Source organism: Dipodomys merriami, unplaced genomic scaffold (assembly GCF_024711535.1).
Source record: "Dipodomys merriami isolate MVZ:Mamm:240054 unplaced genomic scaffold, mDipMer1.0.p SCAF_10, whole genome shotgun sequence".
Classification (NCBI taxonomy): Eukaryota; Metazoa; Chordata; class Mammalia; order Rodentia; family Heteromyidae; genus Dipodomys; species Dipodomys merriami.
The window spans coordinates 21,432,100-21,458,035 of record NW_027202271.1 but is presented as its reverse complement, the minus strand read 5'-3'; the positions used below and the strand labels follow the sequence as shown (position 1 = coordinate 21,458,035).

General features: G+C 55.0%; 3 protein-coding genes across 3 annotated transcripts in view; all 3 read right to left on the bottom strand.

The window, feature by feature from the left end:
- Nucleotides 1-117: 117 nt before the first annotated feature.
- On the bottom strand, nt 118-5,646 carry Shmt2 (serine hydroxymethyltransferase 2). The gene is made up of 12 exons (XM_069987062.1): nt 5,542-5,646; nt 4,353-4,550; nt 3,799-3,878; nt 3,433-3,633; nt 3,095-3,176; nt 2,862-2,984; nt 2,599-2,738; nt 2,106-2,271; nt 1,231-1,330; nt 981-1,136; nt 787-894; nt 118-654 (listed from the first exon to the last, which is right to left on the bottom strand). The coding sequence occupies exons 1-12, from the start codon at nt 5,572-5,574 to the stop codon at nt 527-529; spliced, it is 1,515 nt and encodes a 504-aa protein (XP_069843163.1). The 5' UTR covers nt 5,575-5,646; the 3' UTR covers nt 118-526.
- Nucleotides 5,647-8,838: 3,192 nt separating this feature from the next.
- On the bottom strand, nt 8,839-18,117 carry Nxph4 (neurexophilin 4). Its single transcript, XM_070036534.1, has 2 exons — nt 17,984-18,117; nt 8,839-10,340 (listed from the first exon to the last, which is right to left on the bottom strand). Exons 1-2 carry the CDS (start codon nt 18,038-18,040, stop codon nt 9,477-9,479), a joined length of 921 nt encoding a protein of 306 aa, XP_069892635.1. The 5' UTR covers nt 18,041-18,117; the 3' UTR covers nt 8,839-9,476.
- A 4,446-nt stretch (nt 18,118-22,563) lies between these two features.
- The window catches only part of Lrp1 (LDL receptor related protein 1), a 91,424-nt gene continuing 88,051 nt past the window's right edge, over nt 22,564-25,936 (bottom strand). The window contains exons 80-89 of the mRNA XM_069987055.1: nt 25,183-25,359; nt 24,951-25,091; nt 24,643-24,816; nt 24,250-24,411; nt 23,939-24,113; nt 23,693-23,794; nt 23,474-23,538; nt 23,265-23,355; nt 23,005-23,149; nt 22,564-22,848 (exon numbers count right to left, since the gene is read on the bottom strand). Coding sequence (XP_069843156.1) covers nt 22,708-22,848; nt 23,005-23,149; nt 23,265-23,355; nt 23,474-23,538; nt 23,693-23,794; nt 23,939-24,113; nt 24,250-24,411; nt 24,643-24,816; nt 24,951-25,091; nt 25,183-25,359 — 1,373 coding nt within the window. The 3' untranslated portion in view covers nt 22,564-22,707. The remainder of the gene's footprint in view (nt 22,849-23,004; nt 23,150-23,264; nt 23,356-23,473; nt 23,539-23,692; nt 23,795-23,938; nt 24,114-24,249; nt 24,412-24,642; nt 24,817-24,950; nt 25,092-25,182; nt 25,360-25,936) is intronic.

The following is a 25,936-nucleotide window of genomic DNA, read 5'->3' as shown; positions in this document are numbered from 1 at the left end:
ATTTGCTGCGCCTGCTAATCACGTCTGGTGTCGGCTCTGATCAGAGACAGAGAGAGGCGGCTGCAGCCCCGGGGGTCCTTGTGGTGGTGGTGGGAGGAAAAGAGAAATACACACACGTTGGAGGAGTCAAATCACCAGCTAGCCCAGGGGACCCCTCCCAGAGTAATAGAAATGGGGGGGCAGGTTAGCATTTTATTAGATAAAAACAGGAAGGAGGGTACCTAACCCCCCACCCCATTCTCCGGCTCAGCAGGGTAACTCTTCCTTGGCGAGAAAGAATAAGAGTGCCTAAAACTGAGAAAATGGCAGAAGGATAGGGCAGAAAGCTGATGTCCTTCTAAAGTCCAGTTAGAAAACAAAACTCAGCTACAAATTCTGGGAAGAGGGACTATACCTGGATCTAAGTGAGAGGCCTTCACCCCCCCACACCAAAAAATAGAAAGGCAAATGCTGTCCCTTTGCCCTGGCCCAGGTAGGCAGGAAGGAAAATGACTTCCCCTCTGTGGCTCTTGATTCCCAGGTGCTTTCAATGTTCATCAAAGCCAGGCATGGGGAAAGCCCTGGCAAACTGCTCCACCTGTTGCCTGAGCTTGGCCAGGCGCTGACTTGTTTCTGGGTCCTTGAGCAGGAAAGATTTGAAATCCTGGAGCTTGGCTAAAAAGAGGTGAGGAAGGAAAGAACAATAAAAACTGGTCAGAACTCTAGGCAGATCACCCAGTGATCACCCAGGATAGGGAGTGGACAGTGGGTGGACCGTGGTGGGAGAGATCTTCCTGACTCACTCACCGGTCTTGCTCTTCACCTCCAAGCCAATCTTGACCCCTTCATCGATAAAGTCCACAACTCTCCGAAAGTCATCCTCACGGAACTGCCGAGAAGTCAAGGCTGGGGCCCCTAGGGCAGAGGCAAATGACAGGATTAGCATGGCCAAGGTCATGGGGCAGCCACAGTGTGGGAACCTCCTCAAACGCAGGTCTCACCAAGCCGCAGGCCCCCAGGGGTAATGGCACTTCGGTCTCCAGGACATGTGTTCTTGTTGGCAGTGATGGATATAAGCTCCAGTACCCGCTCAGCACGAGCTCCATCTAGGCCCTTGGGCCGAAGGTCTACCAGCACCAGGTGGTTGTCAGTGCCACCTAATTGGGGAGCAGAAGGGTCAGTAATGAGGAAATAATAGGCTCTGAACCTTTGCCTGAGTGTGGAAAAGCAATCACCCACCCCCTGGCTCACCAGACACCAGTGAGTAGCCTCGCTTTAGCAGGGCATCAGCCATGGCTCGAGCATTCTTTAACACCTGCAGGGAGTACTCCCGGAACATGGGGGTGCAGACCTGGAGATGAGACAGCAGCACTTGCGATCTCAAGCCTGGTATACACCCTGCTGTGTCTCAACTGCCCCTGACACCCAGCATGGTTCCACGATCCTAGCCTGGATACTTCCCGTTCACTTTCCTTCAATCAACCTTAGTTAACAAGGTACAAAATAGAAAGTCTCTGGACCAGGCTGGGTGCTGGTGACTACACTGTAATCCTAGCTACTCAAGAGGCTAAAATCTGAGGATTGTAATTCAAAGCCAGCCAGGGCAAGGAAAATCCATGAGACTCTTATCTCCAGTTAACCACCAAAGAGCCACAAGTGGGGCTGGGAATGTGTCCTAGTGGGAGAGTGCTTGCCCTAGCATGCATGAAGCCCCAGGTTCAATTCCTCAATACCATATATAAGAAAAAGCCAGAGCTTCAAGGCCAGAGCTTCAAGGCTTCAGCCTTGAGCTGAAGAGCTCAGGGACCACATCCAGCCCAGGCCCAGGCCCAGGCCCAGGCCCAGGCCCAGAGTTCAAGCCCTATGACCAACTGAAAAAAAAAAGCCACAAGAGGTGCTGTGGCTTGCCTTAGCAAAGGACAGTGCTTAGGCTCTGAGTTCAAGTCCCAGGACAGGAAGGAAGGAAGCAGGAAAGGAAGGAAGGAAGGAAGGAAGGAAGGAAGGAGGGAAAGAAGGAAAAAGAAAAGAAAAAAGAAAAGAAAAGGAAGCAAGCATGCATGAGAGAGCAAGCAAGTCAGCTTCTGGGCCAACGCCCCACGCCCCTTCACAAGGGCAGACTCTCCAACCTGCTTAAGGGCCACAGCTACTGCAGCAATGGCGTGATTGTGAGGTCCCCCCTGCAGGGATGGGAACACAGCAAAATTGATTCGGTCCTCAAATGTGTAAGGGATCTCCCGGCCAGTCTTGGGGTCCACAGTCTGTACTCCCTTCCGATAGAAGATGAGTCCTGACCTGTGTGAAAGGTGGGTAGTGAGAATCTAAGCTAAAAATATAGGACCAGGAATACAAAAACAGGAAGATGGGTGGCTTGGGCCCTCAAGAGCTCTCAGGGTCTTTCAGTTGTGCGTGATGCACTGGATTCCAGTCCCTCACTCCACTCCCAAATCCCTGGCCAAGGAATGGCTACCATGGGCGAGAGAAAGAGAACTGTCACAGTCTGAGTAGAAGCTTTTAGTCTGCAGGTGGGGATGAACTTCTCTCAAATCCAGCCCAACAATGTGCCTAAGAATAGGACATGAAAGTGGAGAATGGCAGGGCCTGACCTCAGGGGAACCTTACCTGGCCCCTCGAAGAGTCTTGTGAGTGGTGGTAGTGACAATGTCAGCATACTTGAAAGGTGAAGGGATCACCTTGGCAGCCACTAAGCCACTGATGTGGGCCATATCTGCCAGGAGGTATGCCTTGACCTCATCACACACCTGGATGGATGTAGTTATAGGCGCCTCAGCTAGGGAAAATCCCAGACATGCATAACCCAAGGCTTCCCTCCTCCTCCCCTCCCCCCACACCCCAGGAAGGTCCAAGACTAGTCTCCCACCAACCTCTCTCATTCTGGCGTAGTCAATGAGGCGAGCATAGGCACTGGTACCAGCTATAATGAGTCGAGGTCGGAAGAGCCGAGCAGTCAACGCCAGCTGATCATAGTCAATGAGGCCAGTTTGGGGCTGGGCAGACAGACAAACAGCTAAAGCCCTAAGATGGCAGATTCTATGGGCTATCCAGGAAAGGAACACCCTGGACTAAGCAGCCACCTCCCAGGTCCAAGAGCACTTACATTGAGCTTATAGGGCATAGACTCGAAGAAGATGGATGTGATAGAGATCCGCTTGACATCAGACATATAGCCATGGGTGAGACTATGAAGTGAGAAGAAGGCCCCAGAGTGAAATAACCCACACTGACCATGCACTTCCTGCCCAGCTGCACTGGTCTCTGTCTCCTAGAACAATGACCCTAGTTTGCCCTGCTCTCATTGCTCTGTTCATTCTGTGGTGATCACATCTAAAAAGTGCATGATCCATCTGCATGCAACATGGCAGGTACCCAATAAATAACTCCTTCCTCATGTTATTACTGTCCACCACACCCAACATCCATCCCATTCATACTTACTGGCCCCCATCAGGCAGGTCCAGCCCCATAATCCGGTCATGAGGCCGCAAAAGGGCTGTATAGGCAGCTAGATTAGCAGGGGACCCTGAATAGGGCTGGACATTCACTCCCCATTGTGCAGGATCCAAGTCAAAGGCTTCCAAGGCCCGGCGCTGGCATAACAGTTCGATTTTATCCACTACCTCTGCTCCCCCATAGTATCTGCCATGGAGAAGAGCACATAAGAGCACAAAGAAAGGGTTCCCAACCAGTGGCACAGGACTGGGATGGCCACTGCTCCATGAACACTGGTATGGTACAGGAAGCTACCACCGCTGGGAGCACCATCCCTGATGTTGCCCTCCAGCCCTCTGGTCTAGCCCTCACCTCTTGCCAGGATAACCCTCCGAGTACTTGTTGTTCAGACAGGACCCCAGGGCCTCCAGCACAGCTCGGCTGCAGAAGTTCTGGGGTGGTGGGGGGGTAATGTCAGAAGTCATTGAGTCCCCTCTCCTGGAACCCCACAGCCCCACCCTTCCAGAGCTCACAGGCTGCAGTTGGGGGTGGGGGTGGGGGAGGAAGCCAAGCTGCACAAAAAGCTCTGTTTCCTCTTGCCAGGTGTGGGGCATTCTTAGACAGCATACTTAGAATCTCAGCTGCCATGATGGGAATTCTTAGAAATGCCACCTGTGCACTAAGACCTGTGTGTCCAGGCTCCTCTTTCTTCTTGGAAGGGAGGGAAGAGATGACACTTTAGGGACCCTGGAACTTCCCTAACCCCATAAACTGAACTGGTCTTGCCTTCACAGGACAGAATAATAGTACAACCAGAAGGCATAGGCCCTGCAGGAATGTCTTGACTGTGAAAGGGAAATGTGGAGAAACATGACTTCTTACTTCCTGTAACCCATGCTGGCTCACGCCTTGCCCCCAGGTCTCACCTCTGAAGCAATGAGCTCCAGGCCACGACACTGCCTGTCCTTTTCCCCCTGCAGTAGCTCCCACATTTCAGGATCACTGTCTGACAGATGCTCCTGCCCTGTCCAGCCTCCAGTTGTTTCCCGGGTCTGAGTCTGGGCTGCTTCGATGTGCTGAGCCCGAGTTGCCATCTGTACCAGTTGACCACATCTCTGCACAGGCTAGAGAGGCAGAAAAGGCCAAAGTCAAATAGAAATTGTCCAGAGAAAGTCTCCCATTTACCCTCAGCCATGCTTATGGACAGGGCCCTCTGGCCTGTGTCTGGTCAGCCTGTTCCAGTTAACCCCACCCCATGTCCACCTTTCAAAGGCATTGCTAAAGCCAAGGTTGAGATCAATGTCCAAGGGGTAAGTTCTGAATTGCTCCACTTACCTTGGCTCAGAATCTCCTCTGCTTCCCCCCCACACACCTCCTCCCACCCCCTCCCCCAGGCTTGTCTTCCAGAAGCCCCACATCTCCCAAATTCAGGGGAGATGCTAAGATTTCAGACCAGCCCTGCAACGCTACCCCCCTCCTCAAAAAAAAGTGATTCTGTAAAGAGCCTTCCTTCATAAACAGCTAACCCAGGAGATTATGGTGATAAACCAGAGTTAGCTTCTACAGCACAGGAAATGGAGCTTCAGCAGTCCCCAGGAAGAAGGTGTCCGGCACAGAGATGGGGAAGGCCGGGAAGCCAAAACCCATATCCTGTACCCTCCCTCCCCCATAGCCCTGCCACCCTTTCAGCCCACACTGCCACTGGACCCCTGCCTGAGCAAAGCAGGGAGGCTCGGTTACACCAGCTGCATGTCTCAGAGATGGCGGGAAGAACTCAACTTGAGAGTGGAAGCCGGGAAGCCGGCTCCTTCTCCACGCCCTGCCAACACAGGGTCCACTAAGCATCTGGCTTGGTCCTCTCCCCTAATGCCACGTGAAATGGGCGGTCACGAGGCTCTGGGGCGTCTGATGGCCAGAGCTGGGGCCCCAGCTCACCCCCCCCCCATGTGCACCCAGCAGTCCGAGGGATCCCCTAGTTACCCATCAGCATCCTGAGACACCTGAGCACGTGCAGTAAAAGACGTAGGAGAGCCCCAGAGTTTGTAAATGGGAACTATAAAGATAGGAAGAGGAACTTTCCACTGTTCATCCAACCTCCGGCACGTGTATTCTTACCCGAGCCGCCCAAAGCAAAGAGAAGGGCAGCATCGCTACCCGAGATCACAAGAGATCCGGCCACCAACTCCAGATCCGAGAAGCAACGGGACGGAAGCGCACCAATCCCAGATCGCATGCGCGAGAAGAACGCCACGAGACGCTCCCGACTAGAGGAGGGACCTGCGCATGCGCAGTGAGGCCCCTTGATGGCCTCCTGGGAATGGTAGTTTTCTTCTGCCTCATTTCTGCATCTGTAGCCAGGGTTAGAGAACCTTCTCTGAAAGAAAAGAGATCTAGGATTCCTCTATCCTGAAGGTTTTCAGGTTTTCTTTTTCCTGTCAGTTGTCCCCAGATAAGTTTATATTGAGCAGCAATAGACTAATATTATTAGCTTCCCAGGGAGATACTACGATTCTCATACAAGATAGAAGGCTACAGTGGCTCATGTCAGTAATCCTAGTTACTCAGGAAGCTGAGATCTGGAGGATCTTTATCTCAAGCCAGCCCAAACAGAAAAATCTGCATATCTAAAATAACCAGAAAAAGCCGGGCGCTGGTGGCTCATGCCTGTAATCCTAGCTACTCAGGAGGCTGAGATCTGAGGATCGCTGTTCAAAGCCAGCCCGGACAGGAAAGACCGTGAGACTCCTATCTCCAATAAACCACCAGAAACCCGGAAGTGGCGCTGTAGCTCAAGTGGTAGAGCGCTTGCCTTGAGCTGAAGAGCTGAGGGACAGCGCCCAGGCCCAGAGTTCAAGACCCACGACCGACAAAAAAAATAAAAATAAAAAATAAAATAAAATAAAATAACCAGAAAAAAGTAGGACTAGAGGTGTGACTCGTGTCAAGTGATAAAAAAAAAAAAACTGGTGGAGCAAATTCCAGGTCCTGAATTCAAACCACTATACTAAAAAACAAAAGAGAAAGAAAGAGAGAGAGAGAGAAAGAGAAAAGAAAAAGAAAGCTATGATATAGTCACTCTAGGACTACAGCAAATTAGTTTATTTGGGCTAATTTCCTCTGTGTGGTGTGTGTGTGTGTGTGTGTGTGTGTGTGTGTGTGTGTGTGTGTGTGTGTGTGTGTGTGTGTGTGTGTGTGTGTATGTGTGCGCGTGCGTGCGTGCGTGCGCCAATACTGGGGGTTGAACTCAGATAGAAGGTATTTTCCATTAGCCTTTTTGCTCAAGGTTGCCCCTTTACCACACTTGAGCCACACCTCCACTTTAGGCTTTTTGCAGTCAATTGGAGATAAGAATCTCATGGATTTTTCTGCCTAGGTTGGCCTTGAACAGTGATTCTTAGATCTCAGACTCCTGAGTAGCTAGGATTACAGACTTGAGCCTGGTTATTTTATTCACTTGTAAAATCATAGTAAAAGACTTGTATTATGTTGGGGATTAAATGAGATCTTGCGTATGAACTTCTTCTATAGATTGTCCTCCTTTCTCCAGATCACAAACCTGCTTTCTCCAGGACCCTCTCTTCCTCAGCTGAGAGCAGTGAGGTACCCCTTCTCTTGTTATCTTTTGTTAGGAGTTACTGGGGATCCTAGAAGTCTTTGAGTTCTCTCTATACCCCAAGGCTGTAGATAGTTGGAACTGATCTTTCTTTTAGCCTTGCCACATCTTGGGTGAACTCTGAGGGAGAGACTCATTGACCCTCCCAGATTTCCAAATAAAAACTTTTTAGAGATTCTAATCCAATGAATCTCAAAGTTACCCAATCAAACCTTGATGATTCTGATAGTGTTTTTTAGAACCATTGCTGTGCATTACGTAATTATTCATTTAACAGCTTATATAGAGCTCCTACTTCATGCCAGGCATGCCCTACAAGAAGTCCTCATTGATTGTTAGGACCTGAAGAGGTGAACAGGTGACAAAATTCAACAGACAAGGACACCTTCCTCTGCTCTTAGATGTCCCCATGGATAAGAAAGACAGAGGGCGGAGCGGGCCTTGGAGGAGGCAGGGCTATGAGACAGGAAGAGGAGGACCATCCATGGAAAGATACAGGTTCACATGCAACATCTCATTTAACCTCATTGCCTGTGTTTTATCAGATTGGGGAGTGCTGGAAATCCCCACACATGCTTGCTATGCTATTGTGGTTTTACAAGTGATGAAACTGAGGCCCAAATAAGCTAACTTGTTCATTCCAGTAATTCCCACCCAGCTCTCATACTAGGCCTTAGAAGTCCCTCCTCAGCTTTGTCTTCTTTCCCACTCTCACTTCAGCTTTTCTCGTGTGTTTCCAGCAATAGACCCTAGGCCAGGGGACTTTGGCATTCTTGTTTTTCCCATTTCTAATCCAGAACCATTCCCATCACTCTCTTCCCTTCACTTGATCCTGTTATTTATTCCAACACGGCCAGCCAGCGGATATTTATATTTTGCTCACCGACTTTTCACTCCCAGGCATGTCTGAGGCAGACCCATCTCTGACTCAGGGTCAGGCTAGAGGCAGTGGGCAAGCCCCTGGGGGAGTATTACCCTCTCCCACTGGGCACCTAGACCTGGGACTCCAAGGGAAGAAGGCTGGCTGAAGGGGAGGCATCTCTCTGTGCCTCAGCTTGTCGGCAACCCCCTCCCTAGCCCCAGTCAGGGGGTCCCAAGGGGAGGGGGGCTGCTGAGCTGAGAACTGTTAATGAAGCCGCAGCCAATTAACGCCCGGGCCAGGGTTGGGGGCGGATAAAATTAGCAGCCAAGGCTGCAGGAGGGAGCTGGAGGCGGGGTGGAGAGGGTGGGCAGCTGGCTGAAGGGGGCTGTTTGCCAGCGGCTAACAGGAGTGATGCCCCCCCCCTCCAAACAGGCACCGGTCCCCTCCCCCACCCTCTTATCCCAATCCTCCCTCCCTCCCTCATCCGTCTGCAAACTCAGCGCCCACGAAATTAGGAAGGAAAAGGAAGATCGATGACTCCAGATGCTGCAAACACCGTTCCCCTTCCCTCCCAACCAGCCGCCTTCCTCCAGCCCTACGGAGCTTAGCAGGTTGTCAGCGCTCTGCCTACGCTGTCACTGCATTTTCATCCCATTCAAGGACTTATACCTCCTTCCTCAAGTGGACCCAGAGAGATCACTGGAAGTCCCTGCTCAGGTCTAATTTTTAATCTTCCGTTGGCTCTCCTCAGAGTGAGGCTCAGCACTCTTGGATCCCATCTTGCATAGCTTTCAAGGTGCTGGTTCTAGTCAGTCTCTGCCTCAGTTTCCCTGCAAACCAGCAGGCCTGGCCCTGCTTCTACCAGACAGAAGCCTACACCTGCCCCCCTCTTTGCTACAAAGGTCTCACACAGACACATATTGGATTTCACTTTATTTTGTTCCCTTTCCTGTCTGTTTTGGCATTAAAAAAAAATCACCAAGAGGAAGCAGCGGGAGAGAGCAGGTGGAACTGGACTGCAGGGACTGCAGGGAGGTGGGCAGAGTGGAGGGGCTGGGCTGAGGCCCCTGAGCAGGTGTTTTGCTTCAGCCAGGTTGGGCAGAACAGCGGGCTGATGACAGGCAGCAAGGGACAGAGGAGGGGGTGGGGGCTTTTAGGCCTCTGCAGTCTTTACTCAGGTAGGGGGAGCAGGATAAGTGCTTGGGGAGGGGAGAGAGACAGAGCAGGATAAGGGTGCCGGGCCAGGCATCATTAAAGCTCAGGGCAAAGGGAATGCCCAGCCCAGCATTGGGCACAGAAAGGGGATCCAGTGTGGACATAGATTACCTTGGGACAGCCTCTGAGCCCCATCTATTCGGGGGCTGTGCTGTTTTCTGGGAGGACTACCGCAGCTTCTTGGGCACTCCATAAGGAAAAGGGGAACCACCTGGGCTGGGAATGCCCAGGAGGGCTGTGCCCCTCGGCCGAACAGTAGGAGTGGACACAAGCCACAGGGACGATGGGGTAACTGGGAGGGGGTCCCACCTAGCAAGGTTGGGATGTGGTGGGGAAAGCTCAGGGCCTGGGCAAGGGGTGCTATCCAAAATAGGGGTGCTCACTCTGGAAGTTATAGTCTGGGCACACCTTCTGCACCAGTTTGTAGTCAAAGCTGAGGAAGGAGACGAAGATACAGATGACTTTGAAGGGTTTGGCGCAGAGCCAGGCGGCCTGGCTCTGTGTGTGCTCGGTGAAGCACACCTGAGACGGGTCGTACAGGCACGGACGGTGCTTGCGGGCTCGGTTTGTCTTCTCATACTCCACGTGGCAATTGAAAGCGCGGGATTCTTTGGCCCCGGGTACCCCCAGTGCGCCCCCAAGCGAACCTGCCAGTGCGCCCCCAAGGGTACCCCCAAGCCCCGGCCCCGCTGCCGCCATCCCCAAAGGGGGTCCCAACCCAGGGAGAACTCCCTCCAGGGCCAGCGTAGACTGCAGAGGGTGGGGGGCCGGCCCAGGCAGCCACACGCCCCCGAACTCCACCCGCTTGGAGGGCGGCACGATACTGACACTGAGGTTGCCCAGGCTGGACGAATTGTGACGGAAATACACACTGAAGGTACCGTTCACGTGATCCACGATCTTGCCGGTCACCAGCAGCGAGAACTTGAGGGTATGCACCCGAAAGTAAAAGTCCCCCCAGCCGAAGATCTTTTTGGCGCGGGCCGCTTTGATGGACGGCTTTCTCTTGGTGCGCTGCGCCGGCAGCTCCCCAGCCTTCCCGGCCTTGGCCAGCGCCCCCGTGTGGTTAGCGGGCCAGGCCCAGCTCCAGGCTCGGGCCGTGCCCAGGCCCTCGGCAGAGCGGGGCGCTGGGAGCTGTTGGCCCGGGGTGCCCCCTCCGGACGTGGCGGAGCGCAGCTCCAGGTACTGTGATCTTCCAGACTCCGCTATTTGGCCACCGACAGCCTATGTGGAAAGAGAGAGGGAGGAAAGAGAGACCGCTGGAGTGGGTACCCTGGACACCCCCCTCCTCAAGCCCCAGCCAGTAACCCGCCCTCCAGACGGCTGCTGGGAAACCCACGCGGGTCTGCAGCCGGCACGGGAGTAGACCTGCAACTCTGCAACCCGTGCAAGCTCTGATCGATCCATCTTGGCCAAGTCACTTCATCTGTCTGGACCTCAGGGGCTGCGTCTGCGAAATGGCCCGATAAGCCTTGCATTTTCCTAGAGCTCCCTTGCGGGCCCCAAAGCCAAAGCCAGTGTGGGTGTGGCCGAGGGGAGGAGGCGGATCCCAGCTTCCTCTTCCCTAGTCGGGGCCCGGGGATAGTTCCCAGGAATGGCGCGGGAAGGCTCGCTGTGTTGGACAAGCGAGGTCCTGGCCATCTCCGCATCCAGCCACGTGAAAGCCACGAGAAAGCCACGGCTTCCCGGCTCTGCCAAAACTCGAACCCCCACCTCAGCCAGGGGAAGCGCCGCTGAGACCCAGCTGAGCTGGGGAGCAGAGTTCAGGCCGTGGGTTGGGACCTGGGGGAGGCAGGGGTACCCCTTCTTGGACCCCAACATCCCTTCTGTAGTGCGGCCCTTCCCTGAGCTCCGAGGGGCCCAGAGGAGTCGCCCCGCCCGCCCCACCGTCTCCTCGTGTCTCAGGTGGCGGCGGATCGGGGAGACAGCGCGGACGCAAGTACAAGATGGATCGAGAGGCGGGAGCAGCCGGGCCAGGCCCGGGCCATCAATTATCTGGGGGACAGAAGAGGGGGGTGGCCGGGAGTGAAGGAGACTGGGAGAGCGCGCGCGAAAGGAAGAAATATGGAGATGCCGCCGGAGCGGGGAGCGGGAGGGAGTGGAGCGGAGCGTGTCACAGTGTGTCAGTCAGCTTGTGCTAGCCACGGCTGTGCTGGTGCTGTTCCGTGTGGCCCTGGCTGCACGCAGGTCTTGTGGGAGAGGCAGTTGGGTGCATGTCAGTCTGGGATGCTTGTTTCTGTTAGCCTGGAATGATGTGTGTCTGTCTTCACAGAGTCAAGCTACATCTTCTGCCTGGTGTAGCTAATACACAGATGTCCGCCTGTGATGATTGTGTGTGGGGCTAGAGTGATTTTGTGTTGCTGTATATCTATGCATAGCACTGTGAGGAGGCCAGGCATGTGTGTGCATGCATTTGTGTGTGCTTGCTTGTGGTGGTTGCATATCGGTGTGTGTGTGTGTGTGTGTGTGTGTGTGTGTGTGTGTGTGTGTGCACGTGTGTGGTGGCTATGTGTCTGTGTCTGGATTGGCTGCATGTGAGCATGCCCTGTGTCTGTGTTCATCTGAGTGAGGCTGGGGGTCATTTATGGTTGCTGTGTCTTTGTGACTAGGTCGTTGCGTGCCTGTGTAGAGCAGTATGAATGTGGCTGTGTGCTAGTGTCTAGAGGTGTCACTTTTCCTTTGTGAGTCCTCATCATCCACTGTCCATATATCAGGCTTTTTCTAAAGTGGGTGTATCCACAGTAACAGAACAAGTGTGCTCTGTTCTCACAGGAGTGTGTGTTTGTGCACACACACACACATACACATGTGAATGGTCTCTGGGGAGACCGTTCTGCCCTGTAGATTGAGCTTTGGATAGCTGAGAGGCCTGGCAGCATGGGTGCCCCCTCTGTTTGCACATTACCTACACTGTGTGTGCATCCTCTGTGTTCACAGGAGATGGGACTCAACTGCAGAGCCAAGCTACTGGGCTAGAATCTCTACCCGCCTGGGCCGGGTCCCTGCAGCGCTGCGATCCTGGGTTATTAATGCTGCCACCACCCGCTCATCATACATATTTATCGCCCCCCTCTTTCCTCCTCCCATCCAGTCCTCCTCCCAGCCCAGGTGAGGGAGGTGGGGATGGCAAGAGTGATTGAGTCTGACAGACAAGCCTCAGCTGGCATCTAACACTGGGGAGGGTGGGCCTGAATAGGGCTGGAGGAAGAGGTAGCTGAGAACAGGCAGTGGGAGAAAGGGTCCCCAGCAGGTGGATGAGCCCAGGAAGGGCACTGGAAAAGGAAGGGGGCAAGGGTTTAAAAACTGAAAGGTCTGGCTGTTAAACTCCAACCTCTAACCTCACTACTCTGGACCTAACCCTTCTCTTTCCAGGAAAGTACTAGAACCTGGCCTCTCCCTAAGCCACCTCTCACCTAGACCCCAAATGCCTTCAAGCCACTACTTCCCAGCCCATCCTCACAATCCCTAAGTTTTGCACCCAGCCTAGCACCTGGCCAGGGCTGATCAGCTCATGGACTCCTCAGAGGTAGGGACTGTGGAGGAAATGAGGTTTGGCAGGACAGGAAGAGGTGCCAGGATATCCCCCACCCCACCCCTGATCCCAGATAAATTGCTGTCTCTGCCTCTGTGATCCTGGCAAATCCCTAGGCTTTGGACACTTGCACCCCTACCCGCTACTGGAGACAAGGAAGATAAAAGAGAAGAGTTGGGGGAGGCGACCTTGGGGGGAGTGCTCAGACAGGGAGGGGTGAGACTCTGAGAGGAAACGAGCCGAGAAATGGGAACATGGAATAAAATAAAATAAAATCCTCCCTCTGGCTTCCTTGATCGCTCCAGCTCTCTCTCCCTCTCCCTCTCTTGCTCTACCTCTTTTGCTGTTTTTCCACCCCTCTCTCTCTCTGTGTTTCTTTCATTCCCCCCCCCCCACTTTTCTTTCTATCTTGTTCTTTTAGTCTCTGCCTCTAATTTCCAGCCTCCAGGATTCTGGTCCCCCCCCCTCCTTTTATGTCTGTCTCTCTAAGGTGGCTCTCTCTCCCACTGTCCTTCAGGTAGTCTGTCTCCAGCGGTGTGGGTGGGGGAGAAGGTGGTAAGGGAGCTCCTCTTTGCAGAACCCAATCCTCCCTCCTCCCCACATTGCTAAGGGTTGGAGCAGGGTGTTGTCCGAGGAGGGGTCCCCCTCGCCTCAGAGCTGGTTTAATTAAGCTAATTGGGTGCGGTGACATTTGCAAAGGGGAGAGGCTAGCTCGGCTGGCTGTCAGAGGAGGGCGGAGGTGTGTGGTGGCTGGGGGGGGGGTGGTTTGCTTAGGCAGGCTCCTCCAGGCCCATGCAGGCAGGGAGCTGAGCCAGGAGTGATTTGCCCCCGAGGCAGCAGGCCCACGCACCTGAGGGGAGTTGAGGCCATCTCTTGCTGCCAAACAAACTCCATTGAGGAGGGGAGGCGAAGGCTCTTTGGGAATGGGACTGCTAGGAATGGGGTGGGGGTGTGTGTGGAGGATCCAGCTGTCTGGCCCCCCAGCCGCATTGCAGGGTGCACATTCCCAGGGCCTCCAGACTCGTTGATTGTTTCTCTCCTGCTGTAGGTCAGGTAGAGTGCTCAGGTTGGCTAGGGGAAGGGACCCTTTAGGTCTGGGCTGGGGAAGGGAGAAAAGAGCATAAGGAATCTCTGCACTTAGAAAGAAGCAAGGAGGACACCGCAGTCAGCGTGAGGTGAAGTCTGGCTGGGAACCAGGGATAGAGATGGGGTGAGGACAGAGGTGGGTGGACAGGATGCGCTGAGACAGGACTGGGACAAAAATGGAGGGGACTGAGATTGGGAACGGGGGTGGGGGGTGGGGTGGGGGAGTATGGGGCTAAGAGATAATGAGGCCAGGGTAGACGTAGGGACATGGAGGAGGAGATCAAAAATGGTGGACAGACAGTGGGCACTGAGACATGGATGCTGATGAAGAAGGGACTAGAAGGATGAAGATGGGGGCTAGAAAAATGGGAGCTAAAAAGGGGATGGGAATAGTGGGTGAGGGATGGGCAGGAATGAAGATGAACAGGGACTAGGAGATGGTGATGGGCACTGGATGGAGCAGAACAGAAATGGAGGAAGAAGAATGGTTATTAGGCAGAAACGGGATGATGATGGAAACAGAGAAGCAGAAGATGGGGATGGAGGAAGCTAGTGAGGAGCGGGATAGGAGATGGGGGACAAGGAAGGTGATGGAGACTTGGGCAGAGACAGGAGCTGAGAGTATGAGAGACAAGCCAGAGGAAAAGGCCGCATATCAGACAGGTCAAGCTTTGGGAGGGGGCCATGCATGTGTAGGTGAAGAAGGTACCTTGGTGTAGACCCTACTACAGGCAAGCAGAGGTGGGGGCCTCGTGATAGGGTGGGCTGTGCCCTTGGGCCTGGGGCCCCCTCCTCCTCAGCCCCGCCTGCCCGCCTGCTGGCGGCCTGCCGTGCAAGGCTCACCGTTATCTGAATTTTGATTTTATTTTATTTTATTTTATTTCCCTGCTTCCTAGAGCCGGCGCAGTCCCCCCGGGAACGGCTGCCCCCCGCCCCCCGCCCCGCGCCTCACTTTATTATTGCAATAAATGTGCCTATAAAGGCGCCAGCTCCAGGGCGCGGTGGGGGGGGGGGGGGGGACCGTGAAGCGGAGATGTAATTTCCCGAAGCTGGAGCCGGAGGGGGAGTGGGCGGGGTGGAGGTGGAGGAGGGGTAAGCGGGGGAGGAGAGGGGGGAGACTCTCCAATTTCCAGTGCTCAAGGCCACACTCCCTGCTCTCCACCCCCCCATTCCCCTCTCTCTACCACAAAATCTGCAACTGCCTCTTGCCCCCCAGTCCTAAGACCACTCTTCCAATACCTGGCTACCTCGCTTACCCAGTGCCTCACAGTTACACCCACCTTTAGTTACTGGTGCTGGGCCCAAAGTTCCCATCTCCCTGCCAGTTACTCCATTGCTGACCCTGAGGCTTACCTGCTGGTTTTCAAGGATTGTCATTCCTCTTCCCAATAACAGGGTCCCTGATCCCTATAACCCTTCTTGCCCCGGTCCCAGACTTCTAGTGCTTCACCCACCCCAACCCATTCCCTCTAAACTCTTTCCAAAAATGCCTTCCTCCATTCAAAATGAGGGGCTTCAGCTGCAGGCTCAGCCCCAAGGGAACCATCACAGTAACCACCCCCCCCTTCCCTGGCCCAGCTGCAGCCCCTGATTACCCCCAAATCCTCACCAGCATCTCTGGGTCCTAGCCCAGGTTGTGCGTGCCTAAGTGACCCAGCCAGAGATTAGCTAGGGGGCTTGAAAAGGGTAAGGAGGTGGAAGGCACTGGCTGGTTGTAGTTAGCTACATGGAGAGTGGCTTGCACCTAATTCTTCCCTGAGGCAGGATAGAGATGAAAGGTCCCACGAGGCTCTGTCCCTGCCCTCCCTCAGCTAATTAGTAATTAGTGATTAGTGATTAGTGACTATTGATCGCCTGCTGCTTCTCCCAATAGGCAGCTGCTTTGGCAAAGGGTGAGGGAGACAGAAAGGGAAAGGCATAGGCCACAGTATTAGAAAGATCCTGAAGCAGCTTGGCTGGCCTAGAGGCCAGAACCCCAAGGGCAGGCAAAGCCAAGAGTTCTGCCTCTGAGAGGAGACCAGGAACCTAGAGCAAGGAGAAAGAGGCTGTAGAAGAAGGCTGGTCTGGTAGCATTGATGATTAAGGCTTTCCAAATTGCTGCCCTGTAAACTGTTGCCACAAGCCTCTCACCTAGAGTCAGCCTTGCCTTTCGCCCACTCTCATGCTGGCACAGAGGTATCCTTGAATACTCACACCCAGACATACACACACCCAGACACACTTGCCATATTCAGATATATAAACACATCTGGAGACTCACAATCCCCTGCCCACACTCAAAACCACAAGCACATAGATCATACACCCCAGATTCATATGTAGATAACATCTGTGCCCCTCCAGGTAAGTACACCAAAGACCCTGAGCTCTACTCATGAACACACACCCTACTGATAAGTGTACATATGCATGCACAGATAGATATTTGGATACACAAATATGTCTCTTTCACATACTTCTCCATGCACAGTTTTATGTATTCACACACTCCACAGTGTGTGCACACACATCACACATAAACACAGATTCTCACATGCACACAAGCTGGACTAAATGGCAGATAAGACATTCCCCCCCCCCCCCCCCCCCCCCGCTGTCTCCAACTCAGAGGCCCCACAGCTGCAGCTCAAACACTCGGATAGATCCCATCGCTCATATCCTCATGCTCACTCTCCCTCAAGTCTCTGCCAGATGTTTCATTCCCCTTCAGGGGGCAAAGGAAATTAAACCAGATCTGTCCACGGGGGGGGTTTATTTGGTGTGTGTGTAAGAATGGAGAGGAAAGCGGGGTAAGCAGGAAGGAGGACAAGGGAAGTGCCATCCCTCCCTCTTCTTGACCTCAGGCCTTCACATATGCTGGTGGTGGGCCTGACCCCCTTTCACAGTCCTCTCAGGGTAGAGCTGCAAGTCCCAAAGAAGCTTCTGCCAGTGGAAGCAGTTTTCATGGGAGGGTCTCTTCTGCCCATCTCCCAGCCCCTCAAGGTCACTAGATGGTCTGGGAGAATCAGGAGCTCTATCTTACAGCTAGCTTGCTTGGGCAGCCGCCGCCCTACTAGAGTTGTAGAGGACACCTGGGCTGGGCAGGGAGAGATCCAAGGTTGGGGCAGGGGCTAAACCTCTTCCAGGCTCTTAGGTGCTGGATATTTAGGTTGAAAGAAGTGAAGGCTTCAAAAGCCACCTCCTTGCCTCCAAATTAGATAGGTCACCATTGAGGTACAGAGAACAGGGAAGCCATGGGCAAAGGAGGCTGATAGGTGGAGATCAGGGCCAGAGCCTAGACCCCCCCCATTTCAGAGCACATACCAGGGCACCTGCAGATGATTACACTGTGAAGCAGGCACTGGCACCCACGCAAAGGCAACATCTCCATGGCACATGAGCACACATATGCATCTTAGGCCCCAGTGCTAAACTCCCAAGCTTGGCCTCCCTGCACACGTGTGTGGGCACAAGGGTGCTCCTATTGACCCACACACGCCCCCCAAGAGCACATAGGAGCACATCATGTACATGGGGCTGAAGCTTCCGGATCCAGAAGCACAGGATCAAGTCTGGGCCCCTTAGCCTCTGAGTCCTCACCCAAGAACCTCAGGGAAAGAGGCCGAAAGAGAGTGTGTGGGGGGGGGGGGTCAAGGAGGAGAGACTCCCCTTCCAGACTACACCTTCCATCAGCGGGGCACCAGAGGGGGTGTGTCTGTGAGGTTGTGCAGGGGAGACGGTGTCTCCGCGGGAAAAGCGATGGGAGATTGTAGCCAAGTTCAGCCGTGTCTGTGTGGGTCCGTGTGTGTGCGCGCGTGAGTGTACCCCGGCCGTGTATACTCCGAACACAGCCTACCTGGCATTGTGACAAGTGCAGAGAAGAGAAATGGCAAGGCGGAGGTGAGGGGTAGAAGGACAGACAGCGAGGAAGGCGAGCGGGGTTGGCGCGGAAAGGAAAGGCTGACACCCTGCTGGCTTGTCTGTCTGTCTCGCACTCCCGCTCTGTCTGGCGCACTCGCGGGTCGCGCTTCCTCTCCTCCCCCGCCGCTCCCGAAGCCGGATCCGAGCTGGGGCTCCACCCGGCACCCCCTTCTTCAACCCTTAGCCAACTTGTATTGGGAGAGTGCCCGTCCTGAAGCGGGCAGTCTGTCTGTCCTCGTCCCCCACGCCGCGTAAAGTTGGGACGCTTGGAGCCGGGGGCGGGGCGGGCGCGCCGAGCCCCTCGCACTCTGGGCCCCCCGCGCTCGTGCCTCCACCCTGCCACCCTTACCTTCCTAAGGAGCCACGGGCCAAAGAGCAAGAAGAACCATTCCGGGAGCAGCCGCATCTTCCCGGGCGGCCGAGAGGATCGGGCAGGGCGGATCCTGGAGCGGGCCGGGCCGGGCCGGGCCGGGCGCGGGGCGCGGGTCTCCGGGCTGCGGATCGGTGGGGTGCCTGGCGGAGCGGCGGGAGCGGGCGGCGCGGCCCGCGGACTGAGCGAGAGGAGCGGAGCGCGGCGCTGGGGGCGGGGCGCGGGCGGGGGAGAAAGTTGGGTCTGACTCGGGCGGGCGGGCGGGCGGGGGGGGCGGGGCTCCGTGGAGCTCCAATCCGGGCCGCGCCCCGCGCGCCCCCTCCCGCCCAGCGGGGGGCACCGAAGGTGACTTTCACCCGACACGCCCTAGACACGCCCCTGGCCCAGGTGTGAAGCGGAGAGGGCTGTGGGGCTCCCGGGCGACGCTCGGCCGAGGCCAGGTCGGTGCACCGGGGAGGAGTGGGGCAGGGCGTGGGCTCGAGGCTCCAGGGCTTCGCCCGTGGAGGGGGCACCGGGGTGCAGGAGCCCGGCCCAGCTCGGTGGCGCGGTAGGGCCAGGGTGCATCCGTGCGCTGGCCTTTTCTTTGCTCCAGGCTAAGGTGGGTCCCAGGGCAGGAGCAGGGCAGGAGGCGAGGTGAGGACGGGCGGGGCCTCGGGCGACTGCCACCGCGCGGCGCTGACGGGGATGGATGGGCGCCCCGCGGCTCATTCGGCCGGGAGATGAGAATCATTGATCACGGACGGAAACCCCATCACGTCTGTCAATAGAACTGACAAACGGCGCCTGCCGCCCTCTTCTCCAGCTCATGGCACCTCTGTCATTTCGAGACCCCTCGGCCAGACCGACCTGAACACCTTTGTCCCATAACCCCTTACTGCTGACCCCTGTGGGGTTCGGGGGCCTTGTGTGGGGGCTGGGCAGGAAGTCTCTCTCTCACAGTGCCACCTGCCCAGCATCTTGGTGCAATCTCTCTTCCTTCCCTCCCACTGTCCCATCTTTCACCACCAGCTCTTCTTGATCCTTGTCCCCTTCCCTGTCTGCCTCTGTCCTTGTCTCTGTCCGCAGTCCAGTCCTGTCTCAGTTCCTATCCTAGAGGCTGTTCTTCATCAGCTCCCTCCTCCCGCTAGTCTCCCTCTTCCCTGCCTGGGGAGTCTTCAGCTGTCAGCTGTTGCTATGCATTGAATGAGGCCGAGGCTAAGGTTGTGGCACGACCAACACCTAGACAGCAAGAGATAGTGACAAGCAGAGATAGAGGGAAAACCCACACCCTAAGACACAAACCCACACTCACCTCCAGGCATACCCACACTCACAGATCCCCTAGGCACTGCAGAGTTAAATACATGCAGGGCAAAATACATTCAAAATACATTCATAAAAAAAGACCAGCATGCAGTGACAGGTGCACACCTAGAGGCACTCAAACACACACAGGTGGACATGCTTGGTTTACACACACACAAGAGCACACTGGCAGAGCCAAGTGCATGCTTGCACACCCAGACTAGCACATCCAGCCAGATATTTAGAGTACTCTCCCACCTTGCCTGGGCACACACACACACACACACACACACACACACACACACACACACAGGTGTATGCTGGCACTGACACTGGCAATCTAAAAGACAAGCCAAGGCATATGCAAAGAAACAGACACATTTGAGGTGTGATAGACAAAAAAAGGGTAAGAGAAAGGATGGGGATATAGGCAGACAGTGTGACATCCAGAGAGACAGAAGACAGAAAGCTGGGACTTGTGCACTTAGGGCAGAGAAGAGAAAGGCAGGAAGGGTCAGAAGTGTACAATCTAGAGGGCTCCAACCAGAGTCTTGGTTGCATGAGCTCTAGCACAGAGGTACTTGGGCAGAGTGTAGTGGTTACCCCTAGGTCTAGGATGTCCAGGGCAGAAGCCCACCATCAAGGTCCTGATTTTATTTTTTATTTTTTATTTTTGCCAATCCTGGGGCTTGTGAACCCAAGGCCTAGGTACTGTCCCTGAGTTTCTTTTGCTCAAAGCTAGCATGCTACCACTTGAGCTACAGTGCCACTTCCAGCTTTTTCTATGTATGTGGTACTGAGGAATCAAACCCAGGGCTTCATGCATGCTAGGTAAACATTCTACCACTGAACCACATTCCCAGCCCCAGTCCTGATCTTTAGAAGGTCTGACCCACTGCTAGTCTCAGGTTACCCTATTCTGCCTCCTGTTTTACACACACACACACACACACACACACACACACACACACACACACACACACACACATCTGTCTCCTCTCTCAGAATCTCTCCCTTTGATTCCATCTGCAACCATCTCTACCCTCAACCCTGTCCAGTCTCTTTGTGGTCCCTTGGGCCTCCTCCTGCCATGCTGGGTGGATTATTTGGGATGCTGCCTCCTGCTGGACTATTTTCTAGTCAGTCCTGGCTAGCAAGAGAGATGATAACCAAAGGGCTGTCCTTAGAGGCCATAGCTGGGGGCCCTTCCTGCTCGGTTTAGGATCTTGAGGTGACAAGCAGAGAATCAGTGGCTCCCCAGGGGCGCCAGATGCATCGGCTGGCAGAGGGAGAGGTAGAGGGAGTGGAACTGCTGGTGGTGGGGAACAGACAGGCACTGGGGAGGAGGGAGAGGAGCTGGTTGGCAGAGTGCAGAAGAGTTGTGGCAAAATAGCCCCAGGGAAGGAAGTGAGGGACTGGGCTGGGGGCCTCTGGCAGGTACATAATTAGTGTGTTGAGGAGGGGTCTAGCTAGGCTTCAGAATGAGCACAGGAGTGCAGACGCCACCTGGTGGCCAGATTGGAGCACAAGGCCCATCACTCAGCAGGCAACAAGAACACCCTTTAGTTTTTTTTCTTTTCTCTCCCATCAGGATTGCTCACCACAGGGAATTAGGGATTTTCAGTAGCCAGAACCGCAGGGGAAGATCTCAGAATTTTCTTGGAGGGTGACGTTGGAGATAGGACTCAGGGATAGGAAAGAGGGGAAGCTTCCACAAGGAAGGAGGAAGCCAGGAAGGACTATACAGGGGAAGCTGAATTATCAAGGGAGGGGGAATGAAAGGCAGTACTGGCCCTTTGGGAGTGGGATGAGAGATCTTCATCCTCCCTGGGCTCATATTTGCCCTTCTGGGAAGAGTGGGCTTCTAGCCCTCTTTCAGTCCTGGATAGTGCAAAAAGCATTGGGACCTAAAGAGATTCCCCTCTCTGGCAGGAGTTAGTAGACCTGGGACAATTTGCATGGTCTCTGCCTTTTTCTGTCAACTCCTGGAAATATCTGAAGTGGCCTGTGAGCTGGATCTGTGGGAAGTCAGTGGGCCTGGAAAACTGGTCTCCCCAGCTTTCCTTCACAATAACTCTCCACGCCCATAACCAGGATTTTTCACTCGAGCATCTCATTAGTCTCAGTGATGTGAGATGTCTACTTTCCAGGACACACTTGGGCAGAGAAAGCCATAGGGGACCATCCTGAAGGCCTGGAAAACCTTTGTGACCCAACGTATTATTTCTTCAGGTGGGATTTCTCATGGTAGGGGACTGGAACAGGAGGGGAGATGGCATTCAATAGACGTGATGATGCAGATCTCCAAGTTAGTGTCTTAGAGCCAAAGGGAACAGAAGATCTAACGAGGTGAAGTCATCCACACTAGGTCATCAGGAGAAGCAGGTCCTCCCTACCAAGTCAACTAAGGGCCACCAGCTTCTACTGCCATAGCAAGATACAAAGGGAGGGGGGGCTTGAGGAGAAGGGAGCTCTGGAGATCTGGAGACTCTGGTCAGCCTGCAGCACAGAGCAGCACTCCCTCTGGTGGCTGAAGTAGGCAAGCACAGCCCCAGTACCAAAAAGCTCAAGACACAGTGGCTTTTTTTTTTTCTTATCTTTTCTTTTTTTTTCTTTTTTTTACAATTTTATTTATAACAATATCTGTGTTATTTAGTTGTAAAGGAATTCAGCAAAAATTATTAAAACGTTCACGTCCCCAAAACGGGGCTGCCCTCTTGCCCTTCTGTGGTGGGCCCCACCTCCTCCTGGCCCCCCAGGGGAGGAGAGGCTGGGGGACTATTACCAAAGTCGCCAGCCCCAGGAACCATGGCATGGGGCACGGGAGAGGAGAGGGCCTGTCTGGAAGGGATATTGAGCATGGCCATCTCAGAGGTGCCCCTAGACAGGTAGCTGGCCTTGGGGTGTCTTCCCCCAAGAAAAACTAAAAACCTCCATTCTTTCCTTCCTACCTTAGCCAGAGCCAAGTCTTCCAGACAGGGCAGCAGAGAACGATCCCTCCCCAGAACGATTCCCCCCAGGGATCTGGGGGAGGGGTGGAAGGGGTGAGAGAGGAGAGCCTTGACAAAGTGTCTTGTACAGTGGGAGGCTGCACCACCAGCTTTCCCGGGGAAGGGGGGGGGATGTTTTGGTGGGAAGGCAGGAGGTAGGCTCTGAGTTGCAGGGGCCCCCAGAGCCCTCCTGCACCCCCCCTCTCAAGGCAGCATGGGGGAGGGTTGCTGAGGAGCAGGCAGGAAGGAGGAGAATGGAAAAAAGATAATACTGTGCTCGCTTGCTCACTCACATATAAAAAGTAATTCCTTCATTTTTACATTTATACATCCGGCAGGGCTAGGGAAGGGCTGGCTGGGGAGGGAGCTCAGTGAAGGACTTCTCTGGCAGGGGGGGGTTCTCTGGCGGAAGTCCGTTGGGGCAGGGCCCTATGCCAAGGGGTCTCCTATCTCGTCCTCAGGGCCCCGGCCCAGGAGTTCTCGCTTCTCATCGGTGCTGGCCAGGGAGTGGCGGCTGCCGTGGCCGCCCATGTAGAGTGTGGCATACACGGGGTTGGTGAAGTTGGTGGGCTGCAAAAACGACAGAGGATTCAGTTGGACTCGGGTGTTGGGCTCTGTGGCCCAGATTACCCTCCTTCCACCTCCGTTCTGTTGTCTAACCCAGCACCCTTAGTCACCCCACCCACAGCCTCTGCCTTGGAGCCCCTCCTCTGTCTTCCAGCCTACCTTGTCAGGGTCCAGGGCAAAGTCAGCATCCAGTAGGCCCCCGACATCATCAGGTTCTCCACCTTCATACATCTTGTAGGTGGGGTTTCCAATCTCCACGTTCATGGCCCCATTGGTCATGCGCTGGTGCTGGAAGCCCTTGGCCCTAGAGAGAGGCAGTAGTCTAAGAGAACAGCAATTTGGTGGGGAAGGGGATTCAAGAAGGAATGGATAGGGTTATAAAATAACAGCCAGAATATTCCAGACTCCCAGTGGCTCACCCGCGAACTCGTCGTTTATACCAGTAGACAACTCCAGCTACCAGAAGCAGCAGCAGCAGCAACAGAAGAGGGATCAGGATGGAGGCCATATCTAGAGGGAACAGTTGTGAAATGGAGTCAGAGGGCTGAAGGCCCAAGGCAGCAGGAGGTACAAAGGCCCCTGCTCTAGGTCCTGCCAGTCCCGTCTGCCCCATCCCTCTGCCACCTACGTCCAGGCTGCTGTTGGCTGACAACTTGGTCCTCACACCGGGGTCCTGTCATGTGGGGTGGGCACCTGTCGGTGGGAGGGCAGAGCTCAGCGGACACAACCATTACATTTACTATTGCCATGGCAATTGGGTAGGTCCACAGAGCCTGAGGCTCCTCCCACTCAGGTTTGGGGAAGGGAGGGATGGCGGATGCTTGGGTGAGGCTCTGTCCCAACTCACTGGCACTCAGGCATCATCTTGCTGTTCATGGTGCAGGAGCCGCCGTTGCTGCAGTGATCCACGCAAGTCAGACAGCTGGGGGCCACTCGACCGTCGGTGCAGCTGTGGGAAGGAGTCAGAGACTGAGGCTAGGGCCATCCAAGGGGTGTTTGGGATGCTGAAGAAGGGCATCGGTGGGGCGGGGATATGGGTGGGAGGCATCTGGCTGGGACAGGAGGGGAACTGTAGGAGCAGGGCCCCACTCACTTGCAGGTGACATCCCCACTCTGCCTGTTGACCACGCAGGCTCCTTGGAGGCAGCGGCTACATTTGTTCACCTCACACCGCGGTCCCTCGAAGTAGACAGTGCAGCGGCACTGCCGGGAGCCATCAGCAGCCATTTGGCATGTGCCCAAGTTCTCGCAGAAGCCAGAGCACTGTCCTACATTTGGGAGAGGAGAGGATGTGTCTCAGAGCCCCACCCTCCTGAGGGTCCTGAGTGGGGGACCTCTGGGAATGCCCCGTTGATGACTCCCAGCTCCTCCCGAATCCCCTGGGGCTGGGGCTGGCTCACTCACGGTACTGGCAGCGGTCACCCAGGAAGCCAGGCAGGCATCGACACTGGGGCTGGTTGCCCTGGTTGACTGTGCAGGTGCTGTTGTTGGCACAGTAGCCCGCACACACCTGCTGGGTGCATTTGGGGCCCGTGAAGCCTGTGGGGCACCGGCAGGTGGGCATGCCTGGTGGGAGAGGATGTGTGAGTGGAACTATGGCCTTGGGGAGCACTTGGGCTAGAGCAGAAGAGCAGCCAAAGGACCAGAGCAGGAGGCAGAGACCAGAAGGATCCATGCTGGGGTGGTTCTGAGGGTGCCCAAGGGGCAGGGTGAGGCCAGGAAGTTGGCCTGTAGTGGTACCAATGGGGTGGTGGCCAAAGGCAAGGGGGCAAGGAGCAGTGGTGGTAAGGGGCGTACCGGAGGGGGAGGCAGCACAGGTGCCCCCGTTGCGACAATGCTCCCAGCACTGGTCAAGCTCACACTTGTCACCCGTGTAGCGGGGCTGGCAGCGGCACTTGGGCTGTCTCCGGGCGTTAAGGAAGCAGCTGCCCCCGTTGAAGCACTGCAGGGTGCAGGTTCCAGGCCGAGGAGCTGCAAGATGGACTTGTCAGGGGTAGAGTCTGGGCAAGGGGAGGAGTGGGCAGCAAGAGTTGGGCAAGTCAGGGCCCCTGGGGAGGAGGATTCTGGACCATTGGAAGGGTCATGGGAGAGAGGTGTGAACATACCATCCGGAGGGGGTGTTGGAGAGGGCACAGGCACGCAGGTACCATTGTCCAGTCGCTTCCCATTGGGACAAGTGCAGACAGGCCCACTGGGGCTCAGCAGACAGAGCCACTCACACTTCTTGCGGTCACAGGGGTTGGTCACTGCGGGAATGGAGGGGGAGCTGAGCCCTGTGGACCCGGCGCTCCTGGGCCTCTCCTTCCACAGCCCACCCTGGGTTCCTCTCTTCCTCACCTTCAGGCTGCTTGTGCTGATGGTAGAGGACCACGTCAGAGGCATGGCTCAAGCCCCCTGTCAGGTTGATCAATGGGCTGTGTCCAAACTTATGGATCTTGAAGACCCGATTATTGATGTAGGTGACGCCGTAGATGTAATCTTCAAAGACATCGATGCTGAATGGGTGACTTAGGCCTGAGGGGGGAGGAGTCAGAGCAGTCAGAGGGCTACTTTGGGCTCGGCTCCCACTCTCCAGCCCACCAGCCCACCATGGCTATAGGCAGTTCAACACATCTAAATCAAATCACTCTGACCGTGTACACCATTCCTTCTCCTATGGCCACTACTGGCAAGAGGTCTCATCATCCTAGGACATCTGGAGTCACGACGGACTTCAGCTTATTCTCCTCATGTTTGCCCAGTTCCTACTGTCACTCCTACCTCCACATAATGGGCTACCTTTTTTGTTTTTTGGTGCCCATACTGGGGCTTGAACTCAAGGCCTTGTGCTTTTTTACTCAAGGTTGGTGCTTTAGTACTTAAGCCACACCTTTGCTTCCAACTTTTTACTGGTTAGTTCGAGATAAAGAGTCTGTCAGGTTAGTCTGTCCAGGCTGGCTTTGAACCAGGATCCTCAGATCTCAGCTTCCTGAGTAACTAGGATTACAGGCCTAAGCCACCAGCACCAGGCTGGTGAATAAATGCACAGGTAGGCCCCAGGCCTGTATGATTGTTGGTCACCAGGCTGGTAAGGACAGTAGTATTGGAGTAA